General features: G+C 41.8%; 1 protein-coding gene across 2 annotated transcripts in view; it reads right to left on the reverse strand.

Annotated features, from left to right (window-relative positions):
• Nucleotides 1–12,822: 12,822 nt before the first annotated feature.
• Nucleotides 12,823–22,665, reverse strand: part of tspan18b (tetraspanin 18b) — a 34,306-nt gene continuing 24,463 nt past the window's right edge. For both annotated transcript variants that reach the window (XM_084364184.1, XM_084364185.1), the window contains exons 3-9: nucleotides 19,963–20,058; nucleotides 18,653–18,847; nucleotides 18,282–18,356; nucleotides 16,387–16,485; nucleotides 15,984–16,157; nucleotides 15,194–15,277; nucleotides 12,823–13,756 (exon numbers count right to left, since the gene is read on the reverse strand). In XM_084364184.1, coding sequence (XP_084220310.1) covers nucleotides 13,709–13,756; nucleotides 15,194–15,277; nucleotides 15,984–16,157; nucleotides 16,387–16,485; nucleotides 18,282–18,356; nucleotides 18,653–18,847; nucleotides 19,963–20,058 — 771 coding nt within the window. In that variant the 3' untranslated portion in view covers nucleotides 12,823–13,708. The remainder of the gene's footprint in view (nucleotides 13,757–15,193; nucleotides 15,278–15,983; nucleotides 16,158–16,386; nucleotides 16,486–18,281; nucleotides 18,357–18,652; nucleotides 18,848–19,962; nucleotides 20,059–22,665) is intronic.

Consider the following 22,665-nt stretch of genomic DNA (forward strand, 5'->3'; position numbering starts at 1 on the left):
ATCAATTAATAATATGATGCTTAAAGGACCAGTGTGTAGGTTTTAGGGGCAATCGGTAGTGAGGTTGCAGATTGCAACCAACTGCATACCCCTCGCCTCACTGTCACCTACAGTTGCTGCTATAAACGCTATAAACAGGAAACATCACCGTGCAATTTGGCGGACTCCACCTCTGCCAACAGTTCCCCTTATATCCTACACACTGGACCTTTAAGAGAAACACCTGAGACCAAGTTTTGAACCACAAACCAATAAAATAAAACCGGTGAATGAAATACTGTAATGCTAATTATAATGACAGTAAGATCATTATATAATACAATTTTACATGCAGAGGAAAACTATAAATATCTAATGTACGTTATGTATATAATGTGTGTGTGTGTGTGTGTGTGTGTGTGTGTGTGTGTGTAGTGTGTGTGTGTGGTTGAAGGTGGATGATATGCGATCCCTTTCTTTTTCTCGCATCAGCAGCTTCCAGATGGGATGCTCTGCCTGAGCCATTAGGCCCAAGGTGAAGCCCTAATAGTTTGAATTGGCCTAAAATACCTCCAGGTGGTCTTTGGCTAGCAGTGCAGCTACGGTCAGGGCGAGAGAAAGCTGTCATGCAACACAGTATGCAACATCGTTTAACACAGATGGTCTTTGTTTTTGCAATACGAGCTCAATCACGTAACAAAACAGTCCTCAGAAAAAAACATTCATAATCACTTCAAAACTTCTTTCCTACACAACAAAAACTATGTATGTAATCAATCCTCCCCTTTATTTCAAACTTTGTGCTGAATATCATCCACAGAAGGCACAACCGGTTAGGACAACTCTCACGTAAGACAAAGGGAAGGAACGGCCAGGAAAAAAAAAATAACGATAACCTGTGCCAATTCACATCTTGCCATCGCTGTGGTCTTTGCCCTACAAAGAATGTTGGAGCTCTCCCATTTCTGCTGCTCGCTCCCAGCAACAATTGCTGTCTTTTCCACAGTTGTGCAAGAGTTTAACTGGAGCACTCTGATCGCATGAGAATGGGAAAACTCAAGAGAAGCCTGTTGTCACCAGCTAAAGCCTCCAGTTCCAGTCGAGGAGTAAGAGATCATCAATAAGACTGCGATGGATAGAGCAGGACCTGCAAATACTTCTTTTATGGCCTTCATGATGTTTCAATAATAATGCTAATAACAATAAACTTAACTTATATAGAACTATTCAAAACAACATTAAAAAGTTTTACTGTGCCTTCACAGTGCACAGCGCATATTATATATTGTCCTTATTGACAACAAATAACATGAAAAGACCAAAACCAACAATGAGTCAGTCTGCCTCTCAATACTTTCCAACTTCCTTTCTACAGCTCTCCACCCTAAGCTCATTAGCTTCTACTGAAGACATACTGTAAATCCTTAAAGACATAAAGTCATAAATATATACTTTAATGTTCAAAAAGGCTAAATAATACCATAAAACAGCTGGACACTGTAGCTTTTAGCAAAATGTTCTGTTAACATGAATAAATCGCACATATGTTTGGGACTATTTTCAGCAGTGGATTTGGGGCCCGAGGACAGTGTATGTTGAATTGACTGAAAGTAAACTTCACAGCCACTGTTCCTTATAATGAAGGACATGTAAGGTGGTACTACAATGCGGCCCATTGACATGGATCCATCTTACTGACGCAGGACTGATACAATCAGAGACCCAGACAACAAAGTGGGCCGCTTGTTAAAGAGACGTTAAAAGCGGCCTCTACACTCCCCTCCTGTCTAAAACCTGGGTAGATGACATAAATAAACACTTGCAGAGAGGAAGAAGAGCAGCCCACTGTGCCCTGAACAGCACTCATTAAACCTAATGGGTCACGCTGCTCCAGCCAGGCTCCACTGACACCCTTAATAGAAGCCTGCATGGTTAAGGGACCATGAAGACCATTAGGACACTTCAAAGTTCACCCCACTACATTAGGGCCCTGCTGATATGGCAAAGAGGGGACAGATCCAATTCCTCATTCACTACCTTATTTTTCCATTGGTTGGCCTGTCAATCAGCCTGCTCCATAAACAAGTGGATGCTTGAGCCGCTCATTAAGAGCCATCGTTAGCCAAGCCGAGGCTGTAAATCAGCGCTTATATCAGCTTTCAGCAAAAAAAATTCTTATAGGTCATATTTTAGAGCTGACACATTGGCTTGCACTGTTAAATGATCCCCTTGGTTTGAAAATAAAGCTGGTGCTTGCACTGTAAATCAAACTCCTCCACTCACTTTTGGACCAATGAAGGGACTCGTATGAATTGCGGAGGACTGGAGCCAGAGGAAAATGACAAGCATGCTGACCAGTAAAAAAAAAAAAAACAGACTCAGACATGTAAATTCACACAGGCCGTGTTTGCTACTATGAAACCAAAGTCTACCTCACTCAAATAACTTCAAGTGACATGTTGTTGTAAATCAAAGGAGCCAGCAGAAGCTTGATATATTGATGCTGTCCTAAGGGACATAAAAGGCGGAGCAGTCTCCTGCTGTGGCCATAAGTCAGCACTACAGCCCCTCAGCACGGCTTTGTGGAGAGGAGCAGGCGGCTGAAGAGGAAGGAACTCAACATACATCACTTTGTCCAGTAAAACCTCCCTCATTACGAGCCAAGAATGCCAGTAAACAGCTCACATTTAGCTAAACTTTGGACCCACATAAGAAGCCAGTTCTAAAGCGCCTGAATGTACCACTGGTCTAAAAGTGGTGACATCTGTTTTTAGCAAGTTTTGCCAATCAAGCAAAGAAGCAGAACAGAGACAAGATGTTACTGTCTGAGCTGAAGACATTGTATTCACATTTTAGGACATAACTCAGATTGACGGAAATAAACCGAACTCAAATGTATATTTGCATGTCACCGCGTCTGTGCATCAACAGGATCTGACAGGTCATTGTGTCTGAGGTACGTTTAGGAGGAGGACGGGGCTCAGAGTGGAGGTTCACTGAGAGAGGAGCATCTTACTTCCCTGGGCTCCTTCTAATGGGCTCTCTGGCTCTGGGCCAGCAGCTCCTATCGACCCAGCTGCAACTCAACGATCAACGAAATCAGTTTCACGTGTTGCAAATCTGAAAATAATAAAGAGGTATCGAAAATGTGTGTGAGATTGGATAACTAAGTGCTCCTCTCCTTCCTCAGCTAACTTTTTGAAGTGGATAAAGACAAACTGTTAAAAACAACAGTTTTAAAAATGTCTGGCCGGCAGAACAGTGCTGGACCTCAGAGACATTTGCTACCAAGCTGCGAGGAAGCAAAATGATTTGAAGCTGTCCGTGCTGCGTAACACAATGAAATACAGAGCAAATAAGTGATATGATGGAACTGAGTTTCAGCACAAGTACAATTTCAAGGTACTTGAGTATTTCCATTTTATGAAACTTTATACCTCGAGGCAAATATTGTACATTTTTACTCCACTATGTTTGTCTGAAAGCTTTAGATACAAGTTGCTTTTCAGATTACAATTTTTCATACCCTTCTTGTCCACTGAAAATTGTGTACCATCTAGGAGGGGAAACTCAGATAAGGCAGATAAGAGCTCTTTTTTCAGGTAGTTCACGGATGTCATATTACACATGGTTAAGTAAGTGTATCCTACTTGTATAGTTAGGTTAACAAGGTCAGTGTCAAGTATTATACATTTATGTAAAGGCTGATGATTTTGTAACCATTATTTTATTATTACTGGAGTTTGATATACTTATAGTATCAACTTAAGTTTACCAGTATCCTGTGGTAAATTATATTACTTCAGTAGGGAAGATCCCACAGCATTATTTTGGCAGAATTGCTTGAATACAATAATTATTTAATTATCATTTATAGCAGCTAGTATTTAATGTGTGTATTTACAGGTGTAACATTCTAGTTATATTTTATGTCCCCGTGTTTGAGAGTTAACATTAGTTCCTACCTGCTATTGTTTTAGGAGGGACAGGTGTGCATGTAACAATGCAGAGTAACATGTGCGACGAGTAGTGCTGTGAATCCCAAGAGCTGCAACCACACTGTCTTGCCGTGTTGGTGATGATTACTGATGACATTAATTTTAATCCAAGAACATACATAATAGTAAAACAGTTTTACTTTTGATACTTTAAATACATTATGCTGATGATACCTTTATTTCAGTAAGGTTTGGAAAGCAGGACTTTTACTTGTAGTGGACTTGGGATCGCAACCTTTACATAAGAAAATGATCTGAACGCTTCTTCCAGCGCGGCGGTTATATCCAGCACCGAGGCTTATTCAACAAAAATGTCTGTATGAAAACTGCCTGCGGTGCAAAAACAGGTTTGGGACACCCTGGTGTAGAATACAACCAAAAAGTTGCAATTAGCGGGCACTTTGCAGGTGTGATCGTGCTTTATTAATCTGTGGTCCAGCCTCTCCTCCATTTTCCCATCATCTGACAGTGGCCACCAAACAGCCAGCTGCCTGACAGGCATCTCTGTGGTCTGTAACCATGGAGACAGCCTCACGATGGCTCACATCATTCACTGACTCCCACTAATAAAACTCCAGTTTATTAGCGTGTGGAAATGTCTAGTGTGGCTTTTTGACATGCTAACATAAACAGGGAGGGAAAGGATTTAAAGTGGTACTGACACACAGCTGAATGTTTGGCCGAGCTGGAAGAGGTGTGGATCTAACCACTGGGTTAGTGGGTTAAATCAGCACTCATGTATTGTTGCAGAGCAGCGGCACTGTTGGAGTAACAGCCAAATATAAAAAGTGCATATTTGCAGAAGCATTACGCATAAGCCTATATTGGTTAAGTTTATAAAAGCAGTTTCCGTTTTGTATTTACGAGACACATATGGTAGAACATAAATAATTTTACTGATAAAACATGCCTCAACTGTCAGCTGGCAGGCTGCAGCAATGAAATGACTCACCCTGTTGATTCCTCTAGCTGTGTGCAGGCCTTTGAAACACACTACGACGTCAGCCTGTCCACTGATTCCCTCCCAACACTCTTCAAGGTTGTTATCAGGCTGTGTTTCTAACCCCCTCAACCTCTTTGCTCCGGAGCAGCATTTTTGACTCTCCTCTCTGCAGTATGCTTCCAATTATGAATCTCGTGAACATGGGGGCGGCGAGGCATCCTTCTGATTTATTGCGTACCCAAGTCCAGCCGTGTTCGGTGCATTTGCACAAGAAGCCCCCCCCCACCCCCCTGCTGCAGAGCTCAAAGGTCGGACACACACAACAGTTGACCTCTCGCGGACTCATGCGCGCCGGGTCACTCTGGACTCTGATTGACAGGCAGAGATGACGGCTCGGCGGCGAAGGCCACAGGGTGAGAAAAATCTGGTGTGCAATGAGGAGCTAAGCGCTGCATTAGCCACCAGCTGTGAGGGAAAGGTCTGAACAGAGAAAGTGAAACACAGAGATGACTAATGAGGAAAAATGAAGTGGGCTCATACGGGCACTATCACTCTTCTCCTTTGTAACCATAGAGCGCTTTGTGGTCTTCTCACATGGGGCAGCTTCGACCCCATCTATTTGTAGTCATCATCCGAATCCAAGTCCTGTGGACTGAAAACACATGCTCTGCGAGTGAGTCACAAAGCACAAAAAAATCTCTCAAGACAGTGATGATGCTCGGCCTGAGAAAGGACCCATCCCTACAGACTCATTTCCCGGCCTTTCCAGCTCACTTCCTGTTTTATGCTGGGTCGTGGGCACCACACTGTGCGTCACAAAGGCTGTTGGGTCGAGTCCGAGGCTGCTGGTTCTGTGGGACATTTTGGTAGATCTACGCCACAAACAGCCAGGCTGTTAGAGTGGGCTGCGGCAATATTTGGTATCAAACTGTGCTGTTGAGTATATTTAGATTCTCACATTTTCACAATGGGTTCTGCGGTCACATTGCAGCAGATGTGAATCATCTGCCCCCGGTATGGTTTGTGTTGAACGGTCCTCAGGGGCTTCTCCGGGGCCCTTCGTCTCCCCACCGGACCTAACACCTTTCACACTGGATAAACACAACACAAAGGAGAAACGTAAGTTTTGTGTTAGAGGGGTGGGTTATTACATGCAGGAAAAAGGACTCTCAAATTCCCCTGGGAGTCTAACCACTCATAAATCATCAAGCAATGAAAGTTTCCTCTCCAAACAGGGGGCTAAAACAAACTGAACAAGGAGCCCCTCTGCCCCACCTCTCCCTCCATCCCTCGCTCTCTTCTCCCTTCTTCCTGGGAGGAATTTTTATGAGGAAAGAAGAGATGTAACGGTGCTAGACTACACTGGAGCAAAGAGGTAAATACTACAACATCAATCCTTTGCAGTGAACCCAAACTACAAAAAAACCCAAACATTATTTTAAGGGCTTTTACACAAGTTCCTCTGACGGCAGCAGGAAGACTACAAATCCCGTAACTGGTAACATAATAAGAACAAAGGAGGGTTCTTGAACGTATGTTGATTGTCTGTTCTTCCGTTGTGATTTGTTGCCGCAGAGGATCCAAAAGCTTTTGCAAAGGATGTTCTGGTCGCCACTATTAAGAAGGAAGATGCTGACATAGGCAAATACGCTCCAAGAGAAGCTTAACCACTGTCTATTCATATCAAACAAATTCAAAGCAGGACAAATAGTTTATTTTGGTATCATTTAGTAAAATGAAAGCAGACTTTAACATGTGTTATACAAAACAATACTTGGAAAATATTGATTTCTGATACCATGTTTGATACCACGGGGATAGTATGTCTATCTTATTTGAAGTACTTCTATTTTATCTGATTATTTTGAGTCTACTTTTATTTTATGTTTCTAGTATATTTCTATCATTGCACTTCTACTTGCTCCTCTTGTGTTTATCTTAAAATTGACACAAAACTGAGGGCATAAAATATTTGATTTGTATTTAAAGATAAAAATTAGTTTTGAAATTGTTTCATATATTCTGAGTTGATGTATATATCGATATTTCAGTATTTTTCACCACAGGTGAAGGTGAAGAAGGACTCGAACGGATCAATCAATATATATTTGGAGATTAATGTAAGAGTTGACAACTAATCGGTGAATCATTGCGGCTGTACTTCTGGGAGGGTTGCACACTCCGGGCTCGTGTTAAGACCACTTATATGTGATGCTGGAGAGAGTAAACCACCAGGATCAGGAGCTGCTCATGCTGACCACCAGTAACACTTAGCAGCTGTTAAATACTCAGTGAGATCCTGACCTGAACCAATGCAGACACTTCAAATAAGAGGGGGGGAGGTGGTGGTGGTGCTCTGACATACTGACTGCTACTGGTGCTTACTTTCTGATCAGCAGGTCAAACACAAAATGTGCCTAAAATACCAAAAGCACACTGTTTTAATTTGAGGGTCCAGCCTTATAGTCATGTCAAATTTGCCTCAGTCAACAGTTTGAGTTTGTAGGATAAAACTTTCAGCCCTCTTGAGAGTAGAGGCATTGGAGTTAATGTTTACAGAGTCAGTGAAAGGGCACCATTTAACATATACATACAGATGGTGATATGTTATATTTGTGTGGAAAGAAGCAACATTAATTTTTATTTGTGATCCATGAAAATCTTTATTTTTAAATTAAAAAAACTGCCTTAAAAACTACCACAAAAAAATTAAATAATGACGAATAAATACTTGCAGAAATCTTCACGTTAACATCACCTACGGTCTGGATACAAAAGGCCTCCTCTTGTTGATGCCTACAAGAAAATATAAATTTACAACAGTGGATGGAGGAGTAGTAGGCATGCTACCGCCCTCATGTGGTGGATCAAATGATTGTAACTCACAGAGATGCAAAGTGGGCTGGATGTATCATCTATCATTGAACATTTTTGAAATCTGGGACAGTAAGTTTAACATGTCAAGCAACCAGCTGTGAGAAGTAAGAATGTCAGGGGATTTTTTGAATCCTCAGTGAGCAGATAATAGATTTAACTGTGAAAGCTGATGAATAAGAGTCAAGGGGAGTATACTCATTAAAAGTTATTCTATGTTTTTGAATAGTTCAAAAGAATACTGTGAGATGCTGTGCAGCTTTTTGAATTTTTATGATTCGGTTTGGTTACGATTCACTTAACACCACTGGTTACTGTTTTGGGACCGCTCTTGATTGCCCTCGGCGTATGTGGCACAAGAAACAGAGCTGCGAATTTCTCTTTTTATTTGAGGTGACTGTAATGAGCTCCAGTATATGGTAATGATGCAGGGGAAACTAAGAGAAGTCAGCTGGCCGTTGTTCAGTTCACCTTGAGCTTAACAAGTATTCATACGTTCCCAAAGTTTAAACGTGTGTTTCTTAATAAGGCTGTTAGGGAAATTGTAATCACATGTTCAGGTTTGGTAAAGACTGTTTTTATCTTCTTTTTGGTTAAATTGTGTCCAATTATTCAGAAATAAAACAGAAAAACAAGCGTATGAATGAGATCTCTGAGAAACACGATGTAATGAGTCTATTTAAAAGTACACTTATGTTCATTTACAGCACAGCAAATTAACTTAGAAGTAAAAAAAAAAAAAATGATTAGAAAGTAAAGGTAAATAAGTAGGTAAATAAGTTACTTATGTCCGGTATTACAGTAAATGCAATTACTTTATACAGGTTTGTTGCAAGAGAAAGTGTGAGATATTGTCATGTCTGCTAGAAACCACAGTCTGGGTCAAACCACAAGTTTAGGTTCTTGGGGAAAAAAAGGTACTGGAAATAAGAGCTCCCTGGTTATTACAAACACTGTTATTCCATTTTCTTGTAGACCCAAAATACTTAATAGGAGATTAAGACGACAATAACTTGATAAAGCAGTATCTGCCCCAGTCCGGCTTCACAAAGATATGTTAGTGTAGTCTATACAGTAAAAAAGTGGTAGTTCTGCTCTTATAATAGTCTAATATGAGTGCGACAGTTTTAAAATAAAATATTAACTATTAAAATGGAGGAACGCACAGATACTTCTCGTGCCAGGGGAACAAAGAAATCTTCATCATAAGAAAAGATAACCAAACTGTTTTAAGTCATTCAGCCCTTCATTACACTCTCATCTCTGAAAGATCACAAATTCAATTATGGTTGCACAATTAATCGAAATATTATCAAGATCACAATATGGTGCCATAAGTGCAATATCCAAATTCGAGAAGTTTTGATAAAGGTAAAATGTGTGACAAAGCAGCATTACAGTGAAGTACTGCAGTGCTGCAGGGATGACCTGGCCTGCAAATCTTCCTCCTGATGCAAGAAAAAATGTTTGCAACACATTTCAAGTCATCATGAAATGCTGAAGCATATCGCAACACTATTATCTGTCAAAATAAACACAATGAAACAACCTTTTTTCACAGCAAAAAAGAGCATCAAAAGTCTTTTCCGCCTGCTATACAACCCCCTACTCTATGGCGAGAATTTTTCAGCTCTTACTTAGCCTTACAACCATTGCAGGGATGTCACGAGCAGTAGCTCATACTGCTCAAGCTCAAACAGATAAACATCACTGCCTTTGGTGAATGACATCCTTTTTGCTCACAGACAGTCGACAAGGCAAATATTTGCCGATGTCGCTGTCTGGCAAATAAATCAGTGCATCCCTACTAAAATCATAGCTACCCTCATGCCAGGCTTTCCCAGAAATAATCGCAGTATTTCCATTCAACCAGTCAACAGCTGGCAAAAACATAAAAACGTAGCAACATGTGGTTTGTGAACGATGTTGAGTCAAACATTGAGAAGGGAAGGAATAACACAGCCTGGTAGGTAATTAAAACTTTTTGTTCTAATCATTTCTTTGCTCATCTGCAGTCTGAATCTGCAGCTTGAATCTGTAGCCTCTGTCTGCTGTGTTTTTACTTTGAAAGAGTCCCAATTCAGCCAGAAGGCATAGCAAACAAGTCCTTTTAGAGATATCCAAGAATCAGACAGCTTTTTGCAACTGTGGAACTTAAGACGTCTATCTGAATACTTACTATTTTTAAAGATCTAAGCCAGACTCAATGCGTGCCTTTGAAAAAGCAACCCGAGGGAACTGAATAAATTTCAAGATGGAAAGAACACCGATGGAGAGATGAGTGAAAACAAGCCCCAACAGAGCGGCGTGAGGGAGGTGTGGACAAGGATGGCAAACATCTCTGCCTGCAAGCGGCCAGGACAAATGATGGAGGGCAACCAGGAAAGAGTGAATGAGTAACACCTGTTCTGCTTGACTGGGGCACTTCAGTCCAGATATGTCCACCTCCCAGCTCAGCAGGTCGGCCTAATATTGCACTTCACTCTCGCTGTTGTGCGGTTACATTCCAGCCACTTTACACAGCCAAAACTGTGGATCTGTGAGGCGAGAAGAGAGCAGAGGAGGCAGAGAAGTGAGCCTTGTTGAGTGCTGAACGTATGTACCATTAAGCCAACATGGATGCCTTTATGTTCTCTGCGTGTATACTCCAGTGGAAGGGATGTGGTACATTGTAAAGGTGATGTGGTTGCATAAATCCCTGACTTCATACATCCCTCACAGTTGAAACATCAGTTTGGCAGATCCCGATGCTTAAGAAAGTGAGAAAAAATTCCTGAGACCGTCCGTTTATCCAGGTCAACAAAAGGTAATGAGGTCTATTCTGGGGCCATTACCCGTCCTCCATCCAAGTTTCCCAGAAATCCGTTCTGTATTTTTTTGTGTAATCATGCTGACAAACCAACCAACAAACAAAGGAACAAGAATGAAAACATAGCCCTTTGCTAGAGGTAATAAGTTATAAAAATATCCTGCATTGATTGACTAATTGATTTAGCTCTTAGTCATGTTATCTGCTCCACAAGGCAAGCTCACTGCCACACCCAGAGGCTGTATGTGATAGGAACATTTGTTCATGGCTGACTGTTATCTCACCCCTGTCCATTTGTTTGTCAGGTGAAAGAGGTTTCTTGAAGTAAATCAGTTTTATGGAGCTTTGTAGCCTCTTTTAGCTTCCTGTTTTGGTTAATAGCAGGCATAACTGCCACACGGATGAGTCGAATAGCAGCAGACAGCCGTACTCCCAGCATAATAAAGCTCATATTAACCTGTTGTTAGCCTACTAAGTGACCTAGTATTTAGATGTTGAGCAGCTAGCCTCATCATGACCTCGTTAGCAGGCTTACACACACACACACACACACACACACACACACACACACATACTGTATATGAACCAAAACAGAGCAAATATAACATAAATGTGAACACACTGAACTTACATTCATCATTTGGCCATAAACACGACTAACTGAATGTTAACGTTGATAAATGTCTGAATGTAATATTGTTAAACTTTCAGGTGATGGCTTCACTATCAGTCATCCATCCAAATGTTATTCTGCCCCCTTGTGGCCAAACATCCATAAGCTGTAACATCTGTAAAGAAAGATGTGGATTTTTTTAGACTGCTCTCTAGAGTTTATCAGAGAGTAATCAGTCACACTTGATAATCACAGTCACTTGGTGGTAAATATGTGTCAAAGTTGTCGTTAGCCTCACACCGTAGACTTTTATTTAACTTTCCTCCTGTGGTTTTCTCACTTGTCTTTCATGTGGCACACACCCCCCGTGACCAAAGCTGGAGCTACAGCTCTGACAAGTATACACATTATTTTAATACAAATCAGTATTTATTCATGCAACTTAAAATATTCATGAACTAAACAGGTTTGTACAATCATCAATCTGTCTATCCGTGGTCTTCTTTGTTGGATCTCAGCCACAGTGAAAGTGTGATTTTTCTGAATCTTGTTAAGATAATTGTGGAGCATTTTTCCCATTTAGCAAATATTTACAGCATCATCTCTCACCACAGTTATCTTTGTGGTAGATTAGTTTGGCATAAATGAGGGTAGAGGTATCAATAGAAATAAGCAGCATGTTGTCTCACACAAATGCTCTGGAAATAAAAGAAGAGGTTCAGTCTTTAGTGGTAGTAGTAGTGTGTGATACTGTAGATATTTATTCCTCTGTTCTTCATATCTCCAGCTGTTTTGTGTATTTCCATTTATTTATTTTTGCCACTGTATGCTTGACACAAATTGAACAAATGATACAATTAATTTTCAGTTTTACTGCAGTTACTGTTGTGTCATGTTTAATATTTCTTATTGCGTAACTTTAAATGTTTCTTTATTATATCCTTTAGAAATTTGCTGCACCTGCTAAATGGCTCAGTTACCCGATGTATTCTTTGTTCACAGTTATCATGGATTTTCTTGCAGGATAAAAATCAATACAGTGATGTATTCTGGATGAAATCCCAACAAGAGCCAAGAGTCATTACAGTATGTGGAGCCTAACCACATTTTATTATGCTTTGGGTCATCAATAAATGAAACATCCATCTTTTATGTTTCAATACTTCAAGTGTAGCAGGGATAAATGATTTGTTTCTAGTATTAAAGGAGAAGAATTATTAATGCCAGAAGCCTGTGACAGAAAATGTCTATTCTGACAAATCTATCGGTTTTGCAGTTTAACTAGAAAATGTAATTTATCATGGGGCCTGATGCAAAAAAAAAATATCTTAAAGCTGTTTTTCCACAAAATTAGCTAGGCTTTTGTCTCTCTTGTCAAACTGTAATTGTAAACAATGAATATAAAATGAAGCTGTTCCCTGCAGATCAAGCCGGATAAACATTCATTCTTGCAAAAACCTTCATGTACCGTGTATGTTTCCATCATGCTAGGATGTGTTATCTCCACCGTTGAGGATTATTTGCAGAACGCTACACGTGGGGTTAATTTTATACACAGACAATCATCTGTAGATGTGCAAGAAAAACCAAACAAAACACAGGGACAGTCATTTAGAATGCCGTTTATGTCATTGACTTTTCAAGAATCTAATACAAATGCAGACACATACATTTTACCACCTAAAACCACATATGACCACTACTGCAATAAACATCACCATACAAATAGAAAAAGAAGGTCGGCTTTCAAGCTTGGGAGGGTTCATGAAGAGCCACGAGCTCACATGCTCACATACACATTCAAAAAGAGCATCAAGTATGTACACAGACACACACACACACACACACACACACACACACACACACACACACACACACACGCACACACGCGCCAACGCACACATACACACACACACACACACACACACACACAGCTTATATAATACAGCATTAAAGAAGAGTGGCTGTAAAAAAGGCATATGTAGGGAGGGAGTGTGTTACAGTATACAGTATGAAAGGGGAAAGGGTAACAGCCAAAGTGTACATGAAACACATTTTGTTTTTTTTTACAGTTAAGCCAACTTTACTTAATATAAATATTCTTCATCCAAAAGTCAGTGCAGTGCCTTCTGCTCAGGCTTCACCTGGTCCTCATGCCTGGTCCACTTTACGCCCAGTCTGTGCTAGACCTGGTCCAAAGATTACTGTTTCCACTTTACACACAAATCTTTTTACATCAGTTTTGTCTCTGATCTCCCACTTTTTCTCTATGTGTGTGTGTGTGTGTGTGTATGTGTTGTTTTTTTGCCACCCAGTACCTCAAAAGTCCAGCTGTGAAGTACAGGAGTTTGAGAGTTTGTTTTTCTACCAATTAGCCAATAGAAAAAAGAGATCAACAAATTTACAAGTGTCCATTTTGTTCTTTTCTCCTGAATTCCCTTTCTTTTTTAAAAAAACAAAAAACAAAAAAGAAGTTCACAGACGGAGCAGCTCTACTGGATTCCCCTGAAGAGACACATTGCAAAGACCATGGCGAAGAGCTGAGGAAAGGAAGGAGAAAGAAATGATTAGCACACAGAAGAAAATGTTGTTTTTACAAACTTATAACAAACATGTGAAACTTGAACAGTAGTGTACTGCTTCCACTCTACTTTTACAATTGGTTACATGCATTTCTCAATACTGAGGTCTCTATTTCAAAACTCTTTACACAACAGCAGTCAGTTTGGACTAAACTGATAACTTTTCATTGCTGTGGCACAAAATGCATTCAATTACCACATTTTTCAGATTTCATTAATTGATTTCTGACTCGAACTCAATTGCCACCAAGGCTCAGTGTATTTACAATCCATTTTGCACAGGTTTCTATTGTATTTTACAAACAAATTAGGTGTGACGTGGATTACAACTTGTGGCCAAATGCAAAAAACAGGCACTGCTTTCTATCTACATCTGTAGTTAACCTATACATGTTGCCAGAGTACAAGAGTTTATCCTGACATGTGTATGAAGCGTTCTGGTTGCATCAATTTATTATGGATGCGAGACTAAAGGATACATTTGCCCAAAATTGAACATTTTATTATTATAAACTCAACCCCATGCTGATGGAAAGTCAGGTGACGCTTCGTAGTTCACAAAACATTTCTGGAGCTTTGCAGCAAAATGCATAAAACGTATTCTCCTAAACAGCTGAAGTGGATGGGGACTTGTTTAAAACGTACTAAACAACTGAAAAACCTAAAAATGGCTAAATAAACCCAGCGTAATTTAAGTCTCTGGAAGCCCCAAGGTCCAAAATCATTCTGAAAGGACATTATTTACACCTTTTAAAGCCTAATTCTTCAGTGTAGCTGCTAAGCTATAAACATGCACACTGTCTGAAGTGGTTGCATGAGTTAAAGCAAACATCAATGGTGAAAATAACATCTTTTCAAATCAATTTACGATCTTGGGGCTTCCAGAGACAGATGTTTGTTAACATTTTAAAACAAGTCCCCTTCTCCTTCAGGGTTAAATCTGGAGAATGTTGCAACACTATTTTTGCTTTGAATCTCCAGAAATGTTTTGTGGACTATGAAACTTCACCCAACTTTCAGGCAGCATGAGGGTGAGTAGATAATGACTACATTTTCATTTTTGGTTGAACTTTCACTGATGTAATGAGTCGCGTGTTGGTAAAGAGAACCGTGTGAAGAGAAAGTGATCTCGGTAAAGAGACGTGTATGTAACCAATTTTAAAAAGCTGCAACAAGGCAGCTCCATCAAATCTGTGTTCCTGTAGCACCACATCTCACCACTAGATGGAGATGTTGTCCTACAGAGAGCTTTGAAATAACACTGCACATATTAAGGGAAACATCTTCAGCTTAATGCAGAATTCCCCATTTCTGAAATAAACGTTCACATCACTGGAGAGGCAAAGATAATGCTGCATATGTGACGGTTTTCCCGAAAATGAAAACCCCTCCTACCTCAATGGTCAGCACCACAATGGCCAGCGCTCCAGCCACGTAGATGTACAGTTCAAAGTAGTCGACTACTGCGGAGTAACAGCCCTGTGGAAACACAAAGACGTGACGCTCAGCAGAGAATCAATAGGCTATAAACTCGCACAATTACAGAGACAATTAAAGTAACATCACAGCTTTAATCGAGTGAGGCTTGGAACAAAGGCTTGGTTGAATGAGTGGGAAGCAGGGCCTCCAGCCTCACTGCCTTTTAATGAGGCTCTTTGTGTGAATGAACAGAGGGAGACGCACACAATGTGGACATCTTGCATTGTTCCTGTGGCTTGAAAAACAACAGGTGGAGACTGTGGTGGAAACCTCTTCCTATCAGTTTTCACTGTAATTACATTTCACTCCAAGGCTTTCTGCATTCACATGGGGAAGCAGGGATGTGGGTGTACGTGTGTGTAGCTGTGAAGCACACCTCATTTTCACATATTCAAATACTCATTATCCTCTATTTTTGCACAGACGTATGCTCCACAAAAATTTCAATTTACCATTGTATGCTGACGAACACAAACACATACGCACACGCAACGTGCTCTTACGCATACATACACTGGTAGTAAGATGGCCTCCCATGACACACATAACATGGAAAAGCACTAATCAGCCATGGAGGAGTCAGTAAGGATCCCCTGGATGTCACCCCATAACTGTCTCCAGTTCTAATTAGGCCTGGAGGTGGAGGAAGGAGGGAGAAAGAGACAGGGAGAGAGAGGATGTCAGTGTGGTAGATGTCAGAAGTTACCTTGTTATTGCGGAACATCATATTGCCTGTTAAGCACTGCTGGCTGATATAGGGCAACTCCCCGTTCTGAGTGGCACGCTGGCAGCAGGCTTCTGGCACCACATGATTTTGGTTGATCAGCCTGAACAGGCTGTCCTTAAAATCCTCTGGGCTGTTCACCCCACAGCAGTCGAACTGATGGGAGGAGAGGAGAGAATGGGAGAAGAAGCCCTTATTGCTGAGTGCCTATTTGTGCACTGGCCTGTGTTCCACCAATCCAGCATGAATATTGACCTAAATGTCGAGGATTTTTATCTATAAAATATAGGCCCCTGACGCCAGGCTGCAAACTTTCCTGTTTCCACAGACAGTTGGTAAAAGCTACAGAGTGTAAAGCTCTTTGCCATGTGTGCTGTGGCCTTACTGTAGTCATGATGGCATTCCATGTGGAGGTGAAGACGTCAGTGTTGTTGTAGCCCTGATAATGTCTCTTCAGCTCCTTGGTGAAGTACTCTCTGGTCAGCTAAAAGAGAAAGAAGGCGAGAGGACAGGTTAGTGTCACCACAGGAATAATACCTGTGTCTTTCACATTAAAGAAAATCACTGGACACAAAGGTTGAGTCTCTTTTAAAGGGGGAAGTGCACCAGTTTTACACATTAAAGTATGTTTACAGGTTGGGGGAGGACTGGAAAAAGTTGTATAAAGCCTTTTGTGACTCCAGAAGGAGCTGAACAAAGTCTGATAAATGTCCTTGAGTGACATAACTTGAAGCAAGTCAGTCAGTCAGTTGGCGCTGAAGAAGAAAACCAAAATGAAAAAAGATGTGGGGTTGTAGTGAGCTTACCAGACCTCTACCTCTACTTATGACTGCTTGAGGCTAGTAGCTCGTGGCTAAGAGGCTACCTTAGCTGTTACTAGCCTACGACACCTAAAGTAATATCTGACTCAACTGGCAGCAGTAGAGTTGCATTGTGGGTAATGTAGCGATGTGTAGAATAAAGAACGACAAATAAAGATCCTTTAGCTACTGTTCATTATGAGTGCATTAGGAGTGCAATAGGTGGATTACTCTTTTAATGTTGAGCTGAAATGACAAATGCCTTTTTAACCATTTTAGATCACATCCACAGTCACGTTGTACACCTATTTAACAATATATGCCATGGAAAAAATCAATTTAATTTTGTATCTATATCAAAATCCAGTCATGTCTTCTTCCTGTGAAACAAAATGTCACGTGTGCTAACATAAGCCTAAACCAACCATTTTCAACTAATAATATCATGTCACCCCCACATCAATCAATTCAACTATAAGCGGTGAGCGAGTGGCACAGAGCTCAGATTTAATGTAAAAAAGATGCTACTGGAGCGGAGTATTTCCCTGATTACTGTACAAAAACATGAATTTATAACTTTTTTCACTGATTTAGGCGGAACTGGATCAAATTTTATGGAGTAAATGGTTTCTGATTTTCCCTCTAATGTCTTCTGGCTGCTCTGCCTGAACCCTCGATGATTCATGTAGTTTCCTGATGTTGCTAAAGTAACTGCTAACAGCGGCTAACTGCACCAGGCTCCAAATGAACACAAACTCTTTAGACTAACTGCGGCCAGTTTGATGACGGGGAATCCAGCACCAAGGAGTTTAGGGAGTTTAGCTGCTATTAGATTAGGTACTGCTTGCTTGTTTATTCATGCAGCTATCATTAGGTCCTATTAGCTGACTAACATTAGTTAGTGCCAGGAGACAAACCCAGCAAGAAAACCACCTTGGTACTCTATGCCCTGTTATCAAATTGGCAGCCATTAGCCTCGGATGCTGCCGTGTGTGGCCATGTTTGCCGTGCCCTTATCACTTAATCGGCTGGTTTCAATGGGAGCTCCTGGTGGGCTAGTTTGACATGTAGCTGCAAGGCCGGGGGGCGTAATTCACATTCAGCGCTAAGGCTATTGGCTCCTATAGCCAATCAATTTCCTCGACTAGTCCCTCCATACCCTACCGTTTTTACAGGAAACACGTAATCATAGAAGACGGCTGCCTAAATGATGCAGGGTATAAAATGGGCAAAACTTATCAGGGTTCCTACACTTTTTCCATTCCAGCACTTTTCAAGCATTTCAAGACGTATTTTCAAGCTATTCCAGGATTTCCAGCACCTGTTTGAACCCTGTGTTACATAAATCAGAAACTGTCTGGTAAAACAATTCAGTAAAGAAGAGAATCTGAGCAGGCAATAAATGCCAGCTTTTGGTACTTTGACACTCGGTCCTTTGACATCGGTGATCAGTGGTGACGTGAATACTGCGGCAACTTACATGCTCCCGGAATATAAAGGCCAGGATGGCAGCAGCCAGCTCTGCTAAGAAGATGAGGAGGATGAGCATGAAGAACTGCAATAAGACAAAAGAAAAAAAGGCAAAGAGTGAGCGAGAGGAGGGCAAGGTGGATGAGTGTCAGAAAAAGTGCACATCGGTCACGAAATTCACTTTCTGGCTGTGCCCGCTTCACTCAGCATTAACTATGCATGAGGCTTGAGGCGCAGAGGCAAATAGAAGAGCATTTTACTCTTTTGGCTTTCTGTTTCAAGCATGACAGTCCAAAAAACTGACAGACAGAATAATCAACACACATGCACAAAAATAAGATCAGTAACAGAACTACATTTTGAATTTGTCAGCAGACTCACAAAGAGGAGCAGACACTTGTTTTCGCGGATGGCTCCACAGCAGCCCAGGAAGCCCAGAAGGAAGAGCATGCCTCCCATGCCCAGGATGATGTAGACACCAGTGAATAATAGCGGATTGGCTGCTACAATTTCCCTGAACCCTGTGGGGTCCACCAGTACCCACACTCCCACTCCCAGGAGGAAAGAGCCCCCCAGCTGATGGAGAAACAGAACAGAAGACTGTAGTTAGACAAAACAGATATTGGCTGCATTTGAAAAATTAATGGGAACTCAGAGGGAAGCTGCATATCCCCCGTGGCACATGGAACATTCAACAAGATGTCATATAATGGAAAATAAATTTGTGCTTTTTCCAGGAAAACATGCTCTTAATGCAAATCTCTGAAAGGTTGGGGTGAGAGTTGAGGGCAGATAAAAGGCTTGATATCTACAGAAACATAATGCCTCAGTGGGGGGCGGGTGGAGAGATCTACCCCGCTTCAACTAACCCCCCAACCTGCTTTAGAAATGCACAGCACTGCAGCCTCCATCCTCTCCCATCCTCTCTTTCACTAAAGCCATATCTGCAGTCACCGTGGGGTGACTGATTAAGAAAAGAAGGTATTGAGGTAATGGAGGAGAAGAGATCTGAGCCGTATACACTCCTCCCACTACCCCACTTCTTCCTGTCAGAGGGAGAGACCTGGACTTCTGCAAGTGAACGCCACTTCATCTCAGAGGCAGAGGTTGTGGGATGAGGAGAGGAGGTAGCCATTTTGAGAGATTATTGGGCTTGAAAAATGTGGTTATGCTACCTGAGAGTGAAATAGCCATGGACAGAAACAAAGGGATGACAAAGGGTGTAAAACAGTAGTTGTTATCGAGTGATGCTGACAGCCTTTGCTCTGCTGGCTGCATTATTACACCAGCCTTGAACAGCCACATCTGAGTGGAGTCTCTAAACGGTTTGGTTGCGCTTAATAAAGCAGGAAAAGAGACAAACCTTCTTACTCTGACCCTCCCCCCTCCCTCTACAGGCTCAGACTAACAGGATTACTCTTGATTGTCTGATCAAGACTGATAAACTCAGGTGCCAGTCACCAAGTCTTCCTGGCACAGTGTGCCTCAGATGTGTGTCAGCACACTAAAATCTAATCAAAAGAGAATTTGATAGAATCAAGATTGCCTCCGTCTAATGAAATGCAAATGTGGCTCCATTAGTCAGATGGGCAGGGGGCAGCCAGAAGCCCGTCTTAAATCATTGCATTGACACTAACTTCACAGATAGCTGGATTAAGTGTCTTTGAGAGAGAGAGATGAAAAATACTTACAAAGATGAGGAAATTGAAGACAAACATGAGGTACTTGATGCAGCTGAGACAGTCCCCCTCCATGGTCGTCCCCCGTGCTGAAGCCTCTCCCTGCCCCTGAAAGAAAAACAACACAAAACACAACATAAAATGTGCCACTTAATGAGTCCTGCCAAACGCTCACAGAATTCCCATTCTTCTGCACTTTGGATAGGCGTTCAGACGAAACTGCCAAGAAAATAATACTCTGCAAAAACCTGCGCACATTTTTAATGAGTTCTGCCACTCAAACATACAACACACACACGCATACACACGCATACACACACACTCAGGCCTGTCAGTTCATTTGGTCCAATTCCAGTTGAAAATCCTTGTATTATCCCCTCAGGCTCACTGCACCAGACATAGTTTCTCAGCAATCCCTAAGTAACTACAAGTTTGGGCTACACAATGTCAACCCAACCTGACACAACTCATCTCACCACACTCCTTGACAACTTATGTAATTTTAAAGAGCGCTTCCACACTCAGATGGCCTGATTCCCTATCAGCACTTCTTATCTCGGGACAGATGGGTTCCCTGGGTTCAGGGCGACTCCAGGGGCTGTCAATCTCTGAGCGCTTTAAAGATATGAGTCCTGACTTCGGCTCCGTGTGCATTAACCAAGGACGCGTGGCCTTTACTATGGAGCTTCTCTGTCTTTTTAATGTAATGAAACGCAGGAGCCCCCGTGCTCCCATCGGCCAGTGCTCTATCTGACATAAACACACTTTACCTGATGAGGGCCTGTCCTGGAAGCACTTCTGGTTAATGAAGAAAACCTCTCGTGCATGAGGAGACAACATTGGTGTCTCAACATCCATGACCCTGTATACCTGTATATATCTGATGCACCACCAAGTCTTCACTGAAGCATTTGTTTAACCTACCAAGCTGCAAATGAAGTAGACTTCCCCCTCAAGAAGGATAGGAATTGTCTGATGAATTGTCTGAACATATTCTGCAAAAATTGAAATGGAAACAATCTGTGGGGCAGCTATAATTGCAGTCTCAGTCAAAGAAGAAAATTAATTATTTGGCAGAAATGAACCGGCACTCTTTGCTTTGTAGTTGTGATTATTAATTTGCTCTCCCATAGTGATAGCCAGGATTGAGTCTGGGTAACAAGTGGATTAAAAAGCGATTGCTCTGAGGAATTGTAAATAGGTTTACACAACTAGGCAGCAACACGCTGCCACCGCTAATTGAAAACAACAAAAAAAAAACATTTAAATGCCGTCTTTCAGCTCCTTTTTTCTCAACCCGCAGCTCGTCCGTCAGCTGTAATCTCATAATCTTCAGGCAGTCTTTCCAGTGCCTGATGGGCTGACGGATGACTCCTCTGGGTGATCTCTCTGCTTCTCTGAGGCGGCGGTGAAACTCGGGTTATGATCGACTCCAACTTTGATATCTGTCCGTCTTTAAAGGGGCTCTGCTGTCGCTCAAATGAGATTCAGCCTCGACCCTTTCACCCCTTCGCCTGGGAAAATGGCATTTTCAGGTGAAATAAACCACAGGCTCCCCAAACTGCTGTCTTATCAATAGCTACTCTACTGGTTGCTGCAATTATTTTACACACAAGTGTGGCACATTTGTGAACAGTATAGTCATGACCCATATCTTTTTCTAGTCTGTTATTCTTTCATTGTTTCTTGCACTGCACCTGCCCCCCTGCTTCTAATTTCAATGTGCTGTGAGCTCAAGAATTTTTTTTTTTGTCTGCCTGTAGCTTGTGTAAGTTGCCGTGACAATAAAATTGAACAATACTAAAGATGTGAAGGCAGTCTTTGTCTGCGGTGGGAGCGTGTTAACACAGAAGGAGAGTGTTTCCTCCCCTCACCAGCCTGAGGGCTTATTATTTTTCCTCTCCTTTCCTCCCCAGACCCAGGGAAATTGATTTAGAGCTACGGTTAAACAGCTCCTCTAAATCATAATGATATGCTTAGGTATTGATCACCCTCCTAGTGGTACTCTGAGAGCCTCATTGCCCGAGATGGGTTTTAATTAACCCCTCCCTTTCCTAAGCCTCACTGTAAGGCCTAATGAGGACACAGGAGGTCTTAATTGAGATTTGCATACATTACAATCCCACAGAAAAAAAAGACCCTTTCTCATCCCTCCTGCCCTCCACTGTTAGTCCTCGGCCCCTATGAAGAGTGCAAACTGTACTTATCGGAGCAGGGGATGAAGAGGCGGAACGAGCAGGGGGAGGACGGGGTCGGCTGGAAAAACTCTCAGGGCTCAGCTCACATCTCATTCTCCAAACAAAATGTCTGATTTCTCTTCCAGCTTCACCCTTTTGCTCCTCGCTCCCATCTCTGGGTCACACGGACTGTCAGATCTGGAGCCAATTTTCTTTTCTGCATTAAAATGCATTGGATGCTTAAGAATGGAGCGGACTATACGGGCCAAGCCAGGCTCCAAATAACAAGCCTATGGTGCAAACCAGCATAAAATAAATCAAACTGCCACAGAGACCCTGGAGAAAGTGCAGAGTAAACAAACTGGTCTTTCCCATGACTCCCAAGGGATCGCAGGTCCTCATCGATCACGGCCCAGCCGTAGAGATCAGACCACTAAGTCTCTCTGAATATTCTGCAGAGTGCATTATGTAGACAAGGGAAACGTGGTTCACACCCCAGGAGATGCAGCTTTACAACAACACAGACAAATTACTGCGA

This window comes from Pagrus pagrus (assembly GCF_965226575.1).
Source record: "Pagrus pagrus genome assembly, chromosome: 10".
NCBI classification, from domain to species: domain Eukaryota; kingdom Metazoa; phylum Chordata; class Actinopteri; order Spariformes; family Sparidae; genus Pagrus; species Pagrus pagrus.